General features: G+C 45.9%; 2 protein-coding genes across 2 annotated transcripts; both read left to right on the plus strand.

Moving 5' to 3' along the window:
- The first annotated feature begins 73 nt into the window (after positions 1–73).
- zgc:109965 (Nicalin-1-like) lies at positions 74–11,664 on the plus strand. The gene is made up of 15 exons (XM_062555046.1): positions 74–218; positions 1,544–1,734; positions 3,388–3,532; positions 4,233–4,330; positions 4,726–4,803; positions 7,354–7,457; positions 8,270–8,358; positions 8,522–8,661; positions 9,117–9,295; positions 9,785–9,872; positions 9,990–10,028; positions 10,688–10,860; positions 11,124–11,177; positions 11,294–11,372; positions 11,512–11,664. The coding sequence occupies exons 1-15, from the start codon at positions 74–76 to the stop codon at positions 11,566–11,568; spliced, it is 1,659 nt and encodes a 552-aa protein (XP_062411030.1). The 3' UTR covers positions 11,569–11,664.
- Positions 11,665–14,381: 2,717 nt separating this feature from the next.
- On the plus strand, positions 14,382–17,805 carry LOC134101518 (uncharacterized). The gene is made up of 5 exons (XM_062555244.1): positions 14,382–14,555; positions 16,078–16,222; positions 16,638–16,824; positions 17,358–17,486; positions 17,708–17,805. The coding sequence occupies exons 1-5, from the start codon at positions 14,427–14,429 to the stop codon at positions 17,796–17,798; spliced, it is 681 nt and encodes a 226-aa protein (XP_062411228.1). The 5' UTR covers positions 14,382–14,426; the 3' UTR covers positions 17,799–17,805.
- The last annotated feature ends 144 nt before the right edge of the window (positions 17,806–17,949 follow it).

The raw sequence follows: 17,949 nt of genomic DNA on the forward strand, positions 1-17,949 counted from the left end.
TTCCTTTCTTTAGGCCTTCAGGTTACGGGACATCTAGTGTGTGAGTGAGTGTGTGTGTGTGACGGCGAGAGCCATGTGGCTGAGCAGTGCAGGTGTGACTGCGCTGTTTCTCCTGCTGACGGCGCAGCACCTGCATGCGTCTGCGCTGTCCACCATCTCCTCCTATGAGTTCACCGGATTCAGGATGCAGCAGTACCTGATGCAGCAGGACAGACATGGTACTGAGACCTGAGACACACACACACACACACACACACACAGAAGGACAGCATGGTACTGAGACCATCACACCTGTGATAGATACACACACACACACACACACACAGCAGGAGACATGCTGCTGAGACCCTCACACCTGTGATAGATGCGCACACACAGCAGGACAGACATGGTACTGACACCTTCACACCTGTGATAGATGCGCGCACACACACACACACACAGCAGGACAGACATGGTACTGAGGCCTTCACACCTGTGATAGATGTGTGCGCACACACACACACACACACACACACACACACAGCAGGACAGACATGGTACTGAGACCATCTCAACTGTGATAGATGCACCAGACACACACACACACACACACACATACTCTCCAGGTGACTAGATCATTAACAAAATATGAACATACAATACCTGTGTAATGGGCTGGACTCATTCCATGGTGTTCCTAGTGTGCACTTCTGATACACACTCACTATGGCTTTGTACAAGTCATGATTTCCTGCCATCATCTGTGCACTGAATAATTAAGTTCCCCTTGATTTATATTATGAAATGATACAGTATGTTATATAGAAATGGCAGAGAACATCATTTTGTTTCTCAGATTTGTCTGTTCTGTTCTGGAGTTTTAGAGCAGTGCTTTATTTCTGATGGAGAGGCTTTTGCTCTTATCAGTCATCATTATAAGTGCTTTCAAGCTCTAATCTCGTGGTGATCAGCAGTGCTCTGTAATTATCCATAGCAGCTGAGAGGTGTTGCTAAATGGCTGCTGAGATCTGAACGGAGCCGACCCTGATTTGGCCCAACTGCTCCCCAGAATGAGCTGTCTATCTGTCTGTCTGTCTGTGGACGGAGGGATTCTGCTAGAGACGCAGAGACATGCTACACAATGTTAACAATACTGTTTAAAAGGCTACAAGTGTGTCATGGGCTGAAATAGAAGTACAGAGAATCACATAGCCATGAATATTGCTATTGAGTTCATTCTTAATTCAAACCTCCAACACATGAAACAAAATATCCTAGGAAACAAACCAAAAATGTTTTTGTTGTCATCCTATTAGCATTGAACAAAATGTCAAATGCTAAATATGTCTGTGTATACTTCTGTGTTTACTTCTGTAAACTGACTATACACTCTTGTACATCCTGTACATCAATCTGCACCAAAACTTGTGGAGTCTGTAATTCATTTAGACTGTGTTGAATGCAGAAATACTAGCAGTGGTAGTCACCGCAATATGTAAATCAGGTTTGACACCTCAGCTGCAGACATGGTGTCAGCATGTCTCCTGACCTCCGACCCTAGGTTGCCGTGGCGCCATCGTGGTGGCGGAGGCGCGCTCGTCCGACTACCCGGGCCTGACGCGCCGCTGCGTGATCATGAAGCTGCCGGACTTCACGCTGGACCGCTACGAGGAGGCTCAGAGGCAGAACGCTGCTGCCGTGCTCATCCTGCTGCCCAGTAACCTCTCCGCAGTGCCACAGGAGGTGATACAGGTAAACTCACCTGTTGACCTAGCCTGGTCCTAACCATCCCATAATACTACCATTTCATTTCGTATTATGGTCTGGAATTTCTTTGCTCTGAAGCGCTTGCAGGAAGCGGGAAGTAACGCCCAGTTCTGGTTTGAATTGATTGGACAGCTCTCACCCAATCGGCGATAGTTACTCATAACAACATAGCGCAGGCGTTTAACGTCATCGTCACGAGCGCCCTCCCCCTTTTGCCCCCACCAACCCGTCTCTTCGTTTATTGGCTGCTTTCTGGAGGGGGGGCGTTCTGTTACAATTCTACCGAGCAGAATGCTCCACAGAGGAGCACGGCCAGACTCGTAGTGGAGGCAGTCCTTGGCCGGAAGTACGTGGATGGCTCGCGAGGCTACTGTTGACCACCACCACACACCCCTATCAGTATCCACATGAGTTCATGTGACAGAGACCGGTCAAAAATGCATTCAGCCCTGTTCTTCATCCAACACAGTGTAGTTCACAGTTCTACCACAAAATCTAAATTCCAAAACTATCAGTTCACATTTCAACACTGAATATTCTGATCTGAAAATATCTTGTATTCACATTCTAACTGATCAAACATTTAATTAATTCCCAGTTCAAAGTACTCATGTTTCCTTATGTTGTGCTTTAGAGAGTGTTTTTAAGGTTCTGGGAAAAAATGTGGATATTGTGTCATTCAATGTCATTCAAATATCTTATTATTTTCTATTATCTTTTCTCCACTGGCTGAGATTGAGCCCTTAGTGGTTTCAGATAAAAGAGGAAAGCCAGTGAAGTGATGAGAACGGCCAGTGCCGTATATATCTCACTCTGTGTTGTTGCTCCGTAGAGAAGACATGAAGTGAATAACAAAAATCCCATCCATCTCAAGAAATGCTCGGGTCTCGGAAGCCCCGCAGTCAGCCAGACAATTGATGGTGCTTGTATTTGTGTTCTCACCAGCGTGGCACCATTGTGTATAATAAGGCATGATTTCCAAACTTCTGCTTATCAACAATGAATGAACAACAATGAATGTAACGGAATATTTCCATAGAATGTTCTGATTGTTCGGAAGGCTGTCTAGCAGCAGAGTGTATGCACCCTTACTGTTTGTTGGTGTCCTGGTGTGTACTATGCAGTGCCTGATTGATGGCCCCGCAGTGAAGTGCTCTTGAAGGCGGTTCTGTTGGTGATGTTTTTTTACACTCAAAGGCTGTTGGTGATTTTGTTGATTGGCCGCATCGGGAAATCCCCTTCCTGTAGCACTAGGAATGTTACACCTCTCCTGTGTGTATTTGAAAAATATGCCTTCTTTTATCTTCTCTGTGTGTCTTGTGCTTGCTGTGCCTTGGGTGTGTGTGTGTGTGTGTGTGTGGATGTACGCGTGTGTGTGTGTGTGTGTGTGTGTGTGTGTGTGTGTGTGTGTGTGTGTGTGTGTGTGTGTGTGTGTGTGTGTGTGTGTGTGTGTGTGTGTGTGTGTGTGTGTGTGTCTGTGTACGCATTCGTATGTGTGTGTGTGTGTGTGTGTGTGTGTTTGTGTACTTGTGTGCATTGTGGGTGTGTGTGTGTGTGTGTGTGTGTGTAGTTTTGTATGCTTAGTTTTGTATGTGTGTAGTTGTGTATGTGTGTTGACCTCCCTCCTCTGGTCTGCAGAGCTTCATGGAGGCCGAGGCGGAGGTGGTGCAGAGGGACTCCCTGATGCCGCTGTACGTGGCGCCCGAGGACGAGCAGCTGCTCTACATGTACGAGGAGGTGCGGCTGGACGCAGCCACCCGCGCCTCCTCCATCCTGGTCCGAGGTGAGGAGCGGAGAGAGGAGAGGAGAGGAGAGGAGAACAGAGCAAAGAGGATGAGGGGGAAGTGGAGAGGAGAACAGAGAAGATGATGGGAAGCTGCAGGTGGAGAAGAGAGCAGAGAAGATAATGGGAAAGTGGAGAGGAGAAGAGAACAGAGAGGATGATGGGGAGGTGGAGAGGAGAACAGAGAGGATGATGGGGAGGTGGAGAGGAGAAGAGAACAGAGAAGATAATGGGAAAGTGGAGAGGAGAAGAGAACAGAGAGGATGATGGGGAGGTGGAGAGGAGAAGAGAACAGAGAGGATGATGGGGAGGTGGAGAGGAGAAGAGAACAGAGAGGATGATGGGGAGGTGGAGAGGAGAACAGAGAGGATGATGGGGAGGTGGAGAGGAGAAGAGAACAGAGAAGATAATGGGGAGGTGGAGAGGAGAAGAGAACAGAGAGGATGATGGGGAGGTGGAGAGGAGAAGAGAACAGAGAGGATGATGGGGAGGTGGAGAGGAGAAGAGAACAGAGAGGATGATGGGGAGGTGGAGAGGAGAAGAGAACAGAGAGGATGATGGGAAAGTGGAGAGGAGAAGAGAGCAGAGAAGATGATGGGAAAGTGGAGAAGAGAGCAGAGCAGATGGTGGGGAAGTGTCAGCTAGTGATCTAATACAGTACAAACCCCTTTTGTGCTTATTTGACTGTCTGTCCCTTCAGTACTGCGGAGCATGGTGACTGCCACTGCGTTCCAGATCTTAGTGAGCAACAACAACGTGCTCAAGCCCGTCACTGACAGCAGCATCATCACACTGGAGGTGAGCCGTATCACAGTGCTGCAGAGCCTTACTCACACCACTACTTACAACTACTCATAGCACTACTCACAACTAGTCCTGCTGTGCTGATCCTACGGACAATTGCACTCATTGATGCACTTACTACACTCATTTATGCACTTATTGTGGTTGTTGTTTATTGTTGTACAATTGTTGTTAGAATTGCTCTTAAAAGTAAAAAAAAAAAGTTTTACCATGTTGTAAGTCGCTTTGGTTAAAAAGCGTCAGCCAAATGTAATGTAATGTAATGTAATCACTTGGGTGTCATAGCTCTCTTATTACAAGCATAACTACAGGAGTGGAGCTAAAGCAAGTCTGCACTCAATATGCTATAAATGTTGCATGAGTGAATGAATGCCCTGCTCTGTGTTTAGGGAGTTTTGCCTGGAATCGGAGAGGACCCTCAGACTATTGTTATCACTGCCCATTACGACTCCTTTGGGCTAGCTCCGGTAAGTCCTGCTAGTGCTGGAGTAGGTCATTTAAGAGAGCTGCATTTAAGTGATGGATTCAAAACACACAGGTCTGTTAATGTGAGGTACAAGAGACTAAACCAGACATCAGTGGATCCACAGTGGGATCATGAGCGAGGTAACACTGATACTTATATCGTAATTTCCCAACTATTAGCGGCGGCTTATACAGTTAATACACGGGGACAGTTAATATAGTATTAATATGGTTTTGTTTCTTTTAACTTGCATAAAACACTGCCCTGCGGCTAACACACAGGAAATGACTGTAGGCCTACTGATACTTGATACTTACGTTCTGTCTGGAAAAAAACATTTCCAGTCTCTTTCTATCCCGCCACTCTTTCTCCCTCTTCTTCTCACCACACTGGATCAAAGGATTCTGCCTGTAAGACAGACTTGTAGGTCTTTCGTTACATCTAGTCAAGATCTTAGAGCTAGAAAACACTGAATATGGGAAAGCGGTGTGTGACTACGCCTACTCTCTGCTGGTGTTATGGGCAAGGTCAAGCTCAGGCGGACAGTGGGCAGAGCCATCTGAGGATGAATGACACGCAAGGCACCTTTTTAAGTGTGTCTGTGTGCTTCATGCTACAGCGCGCAGCAGTGATCGCAGCAGGCAGCTGAAGCCTGACAGACACTCTCTCTCTCACTCACACACATACACACACACACACACACACACACACACACACACAGAAGCAAATACACACAGACAGACAGACAGACACATACACACACACACACACAGACAGACACAGACACACACACACACACACACACAGACAGACAGACACACACACCCACACACACACAGACACAGACATACACATAGACACACACACACACACACACACACACACACACACACATTTCTCTTCCCTCCAGTACTGGACGGGCCGTGTCTGTACTGCTGACCTTCTCCCTCTGTCTCAGTGGCAGCTCTGATTCAGTGGGCAGGTTTCGGTCTGTTAGACTCACTGATTCTTGCCTGCTGCCTGCTGGGAGCCGTCCGCCAGAACCAAGACCGAGCACTCGGACTTGTTAGTACAGACAAGCTGTTGAGGCTGCGTTAGCAGTAAATGCAACTCTTAGCATCAATTAGCCACTGTAGTGTCTGCGTTGTGAAGGGGATTGCGGTGAAACATTGGCGTGTTTTTTGAGGGCACTGGGAAGGAGACAGAAGCCAAACACGTTGTGAAGTGACATCGTTTAACAGCAGAACACGTCTGATGTGGCTGTGAGTCTCATTCCGGTCTGACTTCACAGCCCACTGAAATCAGCGGGAGATTTCTAAAGGTGATGAAGTCCCCTTTATTTCTTCCACCTGAACTGGATCAAATAACTTCAGAGATATCCATTACTGTCAAATCCTCTGCTTGGATCTTTCCCATGGTGTTCAACAATTTCCCATAAAAACTTTATCATAACCCCATTATCATAACCCCGTTCCTTGGGAGTTTGAACTGGGTTGAAGACAGTTTCTAATTAACAGAGATATCCGTAATGCCATCAGCAGTTGTGTGAGAATCATTTAAAACTTTTTAGAAGTCTGTCTTAATTATCTAGAGCCGTTTAATATTTCTTTTTGTCATGACAAGGCAGTTTTCCCTATCTGATGCGTCTCTGTCCAAAGGGTTTTCATGTGGAAGGTTAATTATCACGATCCACTGTCTTTCTCTCTCTTTTGCTCTTTTTCACTCTCCCCCTCTCCCTCTCTCCCTCTCTCCCTCTCTCCCCCTCCCTTTCTCGCCCTCCTGTACATTTGACTAAATAGTCTGACAGTCGTCTTTGTGTGGGAGCCCACGTGCTCAGATCACGCTGAGATCAGCTCTAAAAAGACAAAAACGTGTGTGTGTGTGTGTGTGTGTGTGTGGATGTGTGTGTGTGTGTGTCTGTGTCTGTGTCTGTGTCTGGTAGAACAGCTCTCTTTCTCGACTTCTTCATGGACCATTAACCAGCATTAGCTGATGCATCATTTAAAATGTCCGATTGGGTAGATGCCCCATGCCTGTCCTTCTATTACATGTCACTGGGGGTAATTACTCCCATTGAGCGTCCAGCAGGGGTGCCCTCTGCCCTGCGCCAGACAGATAGCAGACTGAGGTGTGACATCAGGGAGGCTGACTGACCAGCAACTGTACAATTAGTGTGGCGCTGCGTAGTTGCAGAATGTCTGAACAGGTGTGTGTCTGAGCAGTGTGGATTTCTATGAATAGTTTCTGTGCGGATGACTTAATATATGTCTCTCTCCATCTCTGGGCCTGTTCTCTTTCTCTATCTCTCTCTCTCTTTCTCTCTCTCTCTCTTTTTCTCTCTCTCCGTGTGTGTGTGTGCATGTGTGCGTGTGTTTGTGTGTTTGTGCGTTTGTGTGTGTGCGTGTGTGTGTGTGTGTGCGTGTGCGTGCGTGCATATGTGTGTACGGTGTGTGTGTGTGTGTGTGTGTGCGCGTGCATTTTTGTATGTGTGTGTGTGTGTGTGCATGTGCGTGTGTGTGTGCGTATGCGTGTGTGTGTGCCCATGCTTCAGTGGCTGTCATATGGCGCCGACTCCAACGGCAGCGGCGTGGCCATTCTGCTGGAGCTGGCCCGTCTCTTCCAGAAGCTGTACCGTGACCCCCGCAGCAGAGCACCGTGAGTCACTCCGCACACAGACACAAATACACAGGGGCGGGGGACAGGAGGGAAAGGTCAAAAGAGAGAGAGAGAGAGATGGAGGGAGAGAGATGGAGAGGGAGAGAGAGAGAGATGGAGAAAGAAAGAGAGAGAGAGGGAGAGAGAGATGGAGAGGGAGAGAGATGGGGGGGGGGCAATGGGACAAGACAAGAATATAATTCAAGCCAGCTATGGAGTGATACAGGAGTAGAATCCCTCGATGTATTAGATAATATTTGAAAAGTATCAAGGGCCGTTCACACCAAGAGCGATAACGGCTAAATCTAGGTCATTCTAGCTAATATGAATGACGACATCCACATATAAACTATAATGTTAACGTCACTTAGAACGATATTGTTGTGGATCGCGATTTTGGGAACGATAAAGAGCTGACAGCCAATCAGAATCCATCAAATTTTAGTCACCACATTCATCAAGAACAAGACTTTCCTTATCGTTGGTCAGTGTGCATGACACAAAGAAAGTCAACAACTCAGTCAAATGTAAAAAGAGACGGAATTAATTAAAAAGCCTTTATTAGATATGCCTGAAGCCATTTTTAAAAATTACACAAGCCAACATGTTCTGACCAACAGAGTGGTCTTCTTCAGGGCAAAGCTTTTTTTTCCTACCCTAGGGCTGTCGGGCTGAACCTCATGCAGGTCAGTGTGGATGCTTTTATCTTATAGCTATCGCTCCTGGTGTGAACGGCCCTTTAGTGTGATCTGAAACAGAACATCTGTATTGATATGCAGGATAGACTGAATCGTCTGTGTTGTACTGTACAGGTACCATCTCCTGTTCTCACTGACCGGAGGGGGAAAATATAACTTCCTGGGCACCAAACGCTGGCTGGAAGAAAACATGGACCATGCAGGTCAGAGAAATCTACACAAGTCACACACACTCACACACACATCACACACTTTCAAATGCATGCTCTGACATTGTGACTAATCTTGAATGAGGATGCCTTTGGCAAATACTCTCACTGTCTCTCTCTCAGATTCACTCACACTTCAAATTGTCTCCCATCACAGAGTCCAGCCTCCTGCATGACAACGTGGCATTTGTGTTGTGCCTGGACTCTCTGGCCAATGGGGACGAGCTTTACCGGCACGTGTCCCGCCCACCCAGACCTGGCACCCCTCAGCACGAGTTCATCTACCAGCTGGAGCAGGTGGGGGAGCACAGTCTTGCCTAACATGGCCTCAACATTTGAACTCTAACTCTTTTTACTGCAGATCACAGAATTTCACACACTCCAATATACTGTACATGCATGATAAGGACTTATCAAGATTCCGCAGACATTCAGGAGATCAAGTCAAAGTCAACTATTTTATTTTAGAACACATTGTCATTGTCATTCATCAGTCAATGAGCTTTACACAAACATAACAAGCAAATAAAATGGACATAGTCCTAGCAGTAACCCTTCATGGATGTTTAATTTGGTCCCATAGTATCTGCCACGAACTGTCCTGCTCACAGTTTCAGGATATGTAGTCAAATTTTATTTGGCCAGTGCAGTGAGATTATATCAGTCTCTCTTCCAAACTTCCCCAAACGTAGTAATGTCGACAGCAGGCTAACCAGACACTGCAACTCCTCCACCATCTATCTCCATGTCAGGTGATCGCGTCCAGGTTCCCCTGGGTGAGGTTCGACATGATCCATAAGAAGATCAACCTGGGGGACCCCATGATGGCCTGGGAGCACGAGCGCTACGCCATGCGCCGCGTCCCGGGGTTCACCCTGTCCCACCTCGAGGACCCCAAATCAGAGCGCAGGGGCTCCATCCTGGACACCATGTGAGTGACCACCAAATGCAGACGCACCCCCAAACCGCCACATGCAAATGCTCACGTAGGGCTTCTCTCATTGGTCTTTTTATCTATCCTCCCTTCCTTCCTCGGTCCTCGTTCCCACTGATCTAGATAAAGAATGATGGGGCGCCATCAATGGTATAGTCTATCCAGTGTTCTTTATAGATCAGTGGGAACGAGCCTGGAGGACCGAGCATCGAGGATTGAGGAGAGAGGTTGAGAAGGGGCCACTATGTCAGTTCAGTTTGATACCCGTGATGAAATATCTTCTGATCTTTGTTTTGTCACTTCAGAATGTAGTTATGCATTCTTATCTGACTTTGTGTCTTGAAGTATTCAATCTACTGTAGTACCAGCTGTGACCAAAAGGTTTATATTGGTGGTATATTGAGTGGGAGTCTTTTTATTTACAACATGTCAGCAGCATACAACATGTCTGCAGCACTGAGAGGTCTTCTTCCATGCTGTTTACAGGTCTCAAGTGGACATGAGGAGACTCAAGCGGAACGCTGTCATCATTGCCGAGTCATTGGCCAGGTTCATGTACAATCTGTCTGACAAGGTAGCTGCTCCTGCCACTTAAACACACACTTAGACACAAGTGCACCTCATAAACAAGCCTCGGCCGAGATTCACCGTTAATGTCTTTGTTTGTGTGTGTTTGTGTGACGTACTCAAGGGTTCACCAAAGGAGATGCAGCTCTTCAGGGGCCAAATGGTAAGAATCTCAGCCAAGCACAGCCACGTTTCAAAACATGTCACGCCCATGTGTTTGGGATAGATTATATTTTCTGGCCTCTTCGTTTCCCTATGGGTCTTACGGCTCCCTCTGGTGGCTGCATCCAGTACTGCAGCCTCCCCTTCCACAGAGGGCTGGTACGTTGGTTAGCAGCTGGTCCCGTTGCAGCAAATGATAAGTCTCATTACAGAGAATAAAGCTGATTTCACATGATTACCCACTTGATGGGATTCATGATTGTCTTAGTGATTTTCCAGAGAGACTCCGTGACTAGAATACACAGCCAGAATGAAATGTAAGTGAAGATATGTGGTTCTGTTGGAGGCAAAAATAAAAAAGCATATTCCATTATTCCATTACCCATGTTATTAGCTATCAGTGATTCTACTCTAAATGATTTTTAATACTGAATTCTGTGCATGAGGTTTCTTGGTTGCATTACAAATGTAGGTCTATGTGCATGTTTATTCTTTTCATTGGAAATCACACATTGATGCAACTGTGCAGACAAATGCCATTGCAGACGAAATGGTGTTACGGTGTAAAATTATAGAATAACTAACACAGTGCATCTCACATATGAATATACTCACTGAAAGAGAGAGCGAGAGAATAAACTTTGTCACTTTTTCTCTCAGGAAGTGCAGGACAGTCGCTTATCGGCGCTGATGACGTTCCTGACCTCTGCCCCTCGGGCCAGCCAGCTGATGGACAAGGAGCCAGCCCAGAGCCTCATGATCTCCACCCTGGAGCACGAGCTCAAGCAGCACCTGCTGCAGGTCTACAGACACACCTTCAAACAGGACCGCAGGTACACACACACACACACACACACACACACACACACATACGTACACACACAGGTATTTTTACACAAAGATGCACACAAACCTGCCTAGGAGACTAATGGCAAAGAGTCGCATTGGCATACAATCAAGATTGATCATAAATCATAAATACACTGACAGCAGTACACGCAGTAGAGCACAGTACAGCAGTATTGTTATTAATGATTTACTTCAACATGTACATAATACAAATTATTATTGCATGCTAATTATTTTTCTGTGACAGGGACCCTGATATAACCTTCTATGACCAAATGAGTCAACCTATGATGATGTACAGGTCAGTATATTATCCCATGTTATACGGTATATGTTAAACATCTCAACTTTGTCTAGACTAGTGCCTTGGATTTCCCTTATCTGTCAATAAGAAGGATCCCTCTGACTGAATTTCAGGGTGAAGCCTGCTGCGTTTGATCTGTTCCTGGGAGGTTGCATTGCAGCCTATTTGGGCATAATCTACTTTGCCGTTCAGGTGTGTGCTGCTTTTACTGGCCTTGTCTTGTTTGAAAGTCAGTTTGTTTTTGAAACCTGCAAAAAATATTACATTTGCTGCTCTGGGTATTGTGTTTTCCCTCTTAACACTGACGGTCTTATTGATTTTCTGCCATCAGAATTTCGGGCACATCTACAGCAAACTGAAGATGGCAGTGAAATCGAAACACCAGTGAGGTTTGCCCATCCAAAGACAGGCTTTTCACTTGCTGTTGATCCTTTGACTCCTCGGATTCCGTGAAGTCCCAACTATGTCCACTCGCCTTGGCCATTCTGTCCCTGTTTGTGAGCCTTGGTTTGTCCAACACCCATGCAACTTTCTGTCATTAAACTTCTTTGGAGTTTCTGAGATCAAAATGATGAAAAAAAACAAGAACAAATTGGATAGTAGTAGCAGATAAGTGTGAGTTTTTAGTGAACAGCAACATTTTTCTAGCTGTCTGAACATAACACTGTCTTACTTTACCAAAAAGATGTAGCCTTTTTCTAAAGTGTAGATAGAAAGTTGGGAGTTTTGCAAGATAGAGATCCACAACTCTAGTGTGATATAGCATGTGAATATCTATTATGTCTATAACATATGGGCATTATCCATGTTTCATATTCTTCTCCTAACTTTTCTATGTATTTTTCTATTTTTTTTTTCATTAAAAGTGTTTTATCATTGTATCTATTGCTGTGCTTATCTTAACTATAATACATGTATGATATTGTTTGTCCATGGACAAGTGCCCTTGCCATGCTAAACCATGCAGAGAGGCAACAAATTAGATGCTAAAATGACCGAGCATGAAAATTTAATTACCTGAGTTGTAGTAGAACTCATGACTAAGTAAGAAGATACTCTTTCTTTCTACCTCCCTTTCTTTCTCTCTCTCTCTCTCTCTCTCTCTCTCTCTCTGTCTCCCTTTCTCTCTCTCCATTCCTCTCTTCCCTTGTAACTGAACCATGAGTAAGCAATGAGAGTGAATGGGGCTACTCCTCTCGCTACGCTGGGAAGGAAGTTTCTGGAAGGATGGAAAGAACACAATGACCCCCGTGTGCCTGTGTGAACACAAGTTCCTCACAATAACAGTCATAGAGAACGGGCTCAGGTGACGGTGTGTTTGCATCTGACACACACATACACACCAGGACATACACGCCTTCCGATGTATAGACAGGCAAGTTCATGTAGCCTATTTTAAGAAGGCAATCCAATACCTCTCTGTGGAAGTGAACACACAGCCAGCCATCACACACTGCTACTCTGCTTTGTAAACTACCTTGTACATTTTTGAAAGCCTCTTCAACTAGTTATTTTTATTTCATGTCTTTATGACTCATATGTTTTGCCCAGAGGCATAGGGACAAAGATGTTCCAGAACAAAGACTCGCCACTCAAAAGAAAAGACTTAGCAGAAGAGTCACGCTGAGATGAAAACAGTCTAGCATGTGAGGTAAAAATCACACCAAAGATAGCCAAACCAGCGTTCTGAGAGCAGCTCACCCTTAATGTGAACAAGTCACTGTCACTGATCACTGTCATCAAGACATCCTCGTTAAGCATGACATTCAGCAGATAATTGCCGCTCTTTGCTTTCACTTCTATAGAGACAAAGCAGCAACTGGACCCCTCAGTCGGAGATTAGAATGTACCATGATGTCATGATGTTGACCATTTAGTGCATCTATTGATTTCCCCTATGTGTATTGTAAGCCTGTGTGTGTGTGTGTGTGTGTGTGTGTGTGTGTGTGTGTGTGTGTGTGTGTGTGTGTGTGTGTATTGGCGTGTGTGTTTGTGTGCACTGGTGTGTGTGTTTGTGTGCACTGGTGTGTCTCTCTGTGTGTCTTCCGAGGGGGTCTCCTCCACAATCCCTGGTCAGGGTCCAGTAGTTGTGCAGTGGACACAAAAGGCTCTTTCAGGTGTAAAGCTACATTATTAATGGACAGGAACAAGGAACTGGTCCTGAATCAATTGCCCCCAGGGTGTGTGTGTGTGTGTGTGTGTGTGTGTGTGTGTGTGTGTGTGTGTGTGTGTGTGTGTGTGTGTGTGTGTGTGTGTGTGTGTGTGTGTGTGTGTGTGTGTGTGTGTGTTTTGTGTGTGTGTGTTTTTTGTACTGCTGCCAATATACTTATGATCAATCTTGATTGTATGCCAATGCGACTCTTTGCCAGTAGTCTCCTAGACAGGTTTGTGTACATCTCTGTCCAAAAACACCTGTGTGTGTGTGTGTGTGTGTGTGTGTGTGTGTGTGTGTGTGTGTGTGTGTGTGTGTGTGTGTGTGTGTGTGTGTGTGTGTGTGTGTGTGTGTGTGTGTGTGTGTGTGTGTGTGTGTGTGTGTGTGTGTGTGTGTGTGTGTGTGTGCGTGTGTGGTGTAGTGTAGTGTGTAATGCAGAAGAAAGCAGAGCTGCCTGGCACTGTCTCTGGTACCCCCCCCGGTGATGCAGACACCCAGTGAGACGGGCAGGAGAGATTAGATGCTGCTGATGGATGCCCACTCAGATCTCAGACAGCCTGTGGTCTACTCCTGTTTCCACCACCACAACCAGCCCCACAGCTTTCCAGTACAGCATGTGGATCCTGCACAGTTTATACAGTATGTGTGCACTTTGTCCAAATCTACTTTAGAAACTTTTTGAAAATTCTTGATCTTTTTTGGTGAAAAGTTGAAGATGTGCAGTGAAGAGCTGAGTGAATCTTTAAACAGATGTGGATGTCCTAGCTGGGTTCTCTCTGAGGGTGTGGCCTGAATTGTTTGATCGGTAGTTTACAAAACACCATCAATTGGAAAGAGAGAAAGAACAAAGAACAGCACAGAGAACAAAGAGAGCATGGGATAGAGGAGAGAGGGATGGATAGAGGGCAGGTGGATGAAAGTGAGAAAGAGGGGGGAGTGTCCAGAGTACCACTGGACACACACACACACACACTCACAGTGACCAGTGGAGGAGCAGCGGCAGGCTTGTCTGTGTGTAAGTGAGTGGGTGGATGAGTGAGTGAGTGAGTGTGTGTGTCTGCGTGTGCGTGAGTGTGCAAGTGTGTGCTGAGGCCATGAGCCCTCAGCTCCATCTCAGCACGTACTCGGATGAGTTCAGCCCGTCCGGCCGCTGGAGAGCCGCTCAGCCCAGCCGACCCAGACCCTCCTCCGCTCACCGCCGGAACAACCCGCACCCGCGACCGGTAAGAACCCGCCGCCTCACCCACACAACACCAACAACTACCTGCAGTAGGGTGACCAGATGTCCCTGGTTTCAGGGAACAGTCTGCGTTTTTGATTGCCTGTCCCAGGGAAATTACAGAAAAAGTACCTATGTCCCTGTTTTTTGAAGATAAAACTTCAAAAAAACAAACTTATGTATTTCAATCAGATTGATAGTCAGGCTGAAAATGTCCACGTTTTTCCCACATTTTATTGGGATTATGTCCCCGATTTTGGTCTCGGACATCTAGCCACCTTAACCTATACAGCCAGAACCAGTGAGAATGCAGAGCCTTTTTCACTCATTCAACATGTCAAAGGACCTGGACCAAGACAGCACACTCTATCAGTAAGGATTCATCCTGATGTGTTGGTAGGTACAGGACATGGTGAACATATAGAGATCCACGGCTAAACAAATCATGAACTACTTAGTCTAAGGTCAAAAGATATGAGGTAAGTATGAGCAACTAGTACCTTAAAAGTAACTAGTAACTTTTAGGACTAATAGAATTCAAAATCAGATCCGTCAAGAAGCTGTAATGAGGTAAGAGACAGATTATGAACTGATTCTAAACAGATACCTACCAAACTAGCAGCAAATATTCTAGCAATTTCATTTGGAGCAAGTCTTGCAGTATTCTGATCAGGTGAAAGCAGTTAACACATTTCTTCCCCACACTGATTTTTTAATTTCACTTCTTCAATGTTCAAGGCCGTTGTTTAGTGCATCTCTTTGCCATAGTGCGAGACACATAGGGCTTGAGATCCTCTTAGTCTAATGCAGGCTGTGGTGATTACCCCTCAGCAGGTGAAAGCTCAGCACCGCTCATCTATTATTCACCTTATTATCACCCTAAATGGTGTGAGTCCGACAGCAGCGGCTTCGTCCCGTCTGGGAAATCAAAGTCTTGGGAAGGCGTCATAGGTAAAGCACGAGCAGTGGTAGACGCAAAACGTTCTAAATCTTGCAGGAATGAAACGTGTGAATTGTTCGAAATGAGAGAAAATTATCTGAGGCTAACTAAACGTGCGCCATTTCAGAGGGGCCAAATCCTTTGTGCCTGTAATGATTTGTTAACGTTGAGTAAGGAGAATGGCTTAACATTAAAGAGTCTGGCTTCATTTTCAGCATGTCCTCTCCTGCCGTGATTCGGAGAAAATCCTGTGTTACTTCAAGCAGCTCTTTGAAGCAGGCACAGTTGTGGAGATGTTTGTTATTGACCTGATTTGGGGAATGGGACAAATGAAACCCACTCTAATCATGTTATCTCAGCAGGGAATCAAGCAGAGCTGATGATCATTATTTATTGATCACTGCACTGTGCGCAACACAAAGGGTTTGGAGTGAGCCTCCATGTGTGATTGTTTTCTGTGTGCCTGCGTAAGTGTGTGTGTGTGTACTGTATGTGTGTGTGTATGTGTGAGAGAGAGTGTGTGTGTGTGTCCTCGAGCCACAGAGGATGCAGGGTTTCTTATTTCCCATTATACTCTGACATGCAGGACTTCCTGTTCCCCCGGAAACCACAGACAGGCCGCGGGCCGCGACCTCCCCAGCAGGCGACGGCCCCTCTGACCCTGGTGACTCCAGCGGCACACGGGGCGCCTCTGTTCCCCCCCGTCAGACACACGTCAGTGCAGTGCCCAGGTATGGCTCTGTCCCCCCCCTCCCCCGTCAGACACACGTCAGTGCAGTGCCCAGGTATGGCTCTGCCCCCCCCCCCCCATACGTCAGTGCAGTGCCCAGTAATAGCAAAGATCCCTTAGAACTCTTTCTCAACTGTCACTGGTAGTAGTAATACTTGTTGTTGTTGTTGTTGAAATGATTCAGTTTTCACTATATATATATATATTATTTGAGGGGCACAACACCCAGGGTGGTCTAGGGTAGACTACATATTGGGTTTGGCCTCCCAGTGACTTCACACTGCAAATGTAAAATCATGTGTTAACCACCTGCTGAATTTCTCACGAGCACTCGAATACCTCTCAGGTATCAGTCTCTCTCTCTCTCTCTCTTTCTCTCTCTTTCTCTCTCTGTCTCTGGCTTGCTCTCATTCCAGCAGAGGACATGCCTGCACACATACAGGCCAGACAGAAGGCAGCAGATAAAGAGGTGCTGCAGAAAGTGGCCTTGCACACCCCTAAAGTGTGTGTGCTGCCCCCTGCTGACTGGCTGAGTAAAGTACCATCCACAGACGCCCCTTTCAAAGAGAAACAACCAACAAGTTCCCCTCAGAGGAAGCAGGGGTATGCTCGCTTAGTAGTACTCTTCCGATCACCTCAAGGACTAGTAATACTTTAGGGATTGGTTAGTCTAAAGAAATAATTACAACATTTTATTTTCCTTAAACAGAACCTTTCATCATTTTTTTGACTGTCCATCATAAAGGATATGGCCAAGGCTGTGTATGATCACATTAGCTGCATGGAGCAAGAGATTACAGTAGGGCTAAGTAATTGGCATGTTATATACAGTATGTTTGGCTAAAATGTGGAAGATACATGAGTAAATTAGTGAATGGTTATATTGCTCCATATGATCATAAGGTATGATCACATCATTTTTGAAAAGTTAGATTACGCCTTTATTTTTGCCACCATTCCCTTTGCTGCCACAGACTATTCACACACACACACACACACACACACACACACACACACACACACACACACACACACACACACACACACACACACACAGACAGAGTAATACCGCACCATTGTACATCACTTACCCCTGTGTGCAACCATCTCCATCATCCATAATCTCCATTCCTCAGAAAATTTGCAGGAGCTGAGGCCCAAAGACGAGGGCAGGTAATGGACCCCCACATCATCTCCTCACTGCAGACCGTCAGACCCCCTGCCCAGTTCAGCCGGTCCAACTCCAAGACTTCTTCAGACTCCAGGTAAGATATGACATCTGACTGCAAATCCTGGCATCTCATGCTACAAATCCTTACTTGTTTAGTTAGTTTACATAGTGTAAACCTGCGACCCAAGATTACTGGCAACACCACAAGGCTCGGCCGGTTACATCATAGCACTTAGACCTCTGCAACAATAATAACAGGACATGACATGCATGGATTAAATGACTTTTAAATCCTGTTGATTTTCTGACTTGCAGTGGAGGACACAGCTGTTTTCATGTGGTGAAACCATTCAAGGCCAGCTTCTACATCATTCACCCAGAGTTTGTGTCGGAGTGTCAGCGGTGATTCTGTCCATGAAGAAGGATGTCAGAAATTGGATAGGTTTCAGTGTTATGTTTTTGTATATTTGTTCATTCGTTAAAAATCACGAATTTTAATTAGGTCTGTGTAGCACTGTGCTTTTTATATCTTTTTTGTCTTTTTGGTTTCCCTGTGG

The sequence above is a fragment of the Sardina pilchardus genome, chromosome 14 (genome assembly GCF_963854185.1).
Source record: "Sardina pilchardus chromosome 14, fSarPil1.1, whole genome shotgun sequence".
Taxonomy (NCBI): domain Eukaryota; kingdom Metazoa; phylum Chordata; class Actinopteri; order Clupeiformes; family Clupeidae; genus Sardina; species Sardina pilchardus.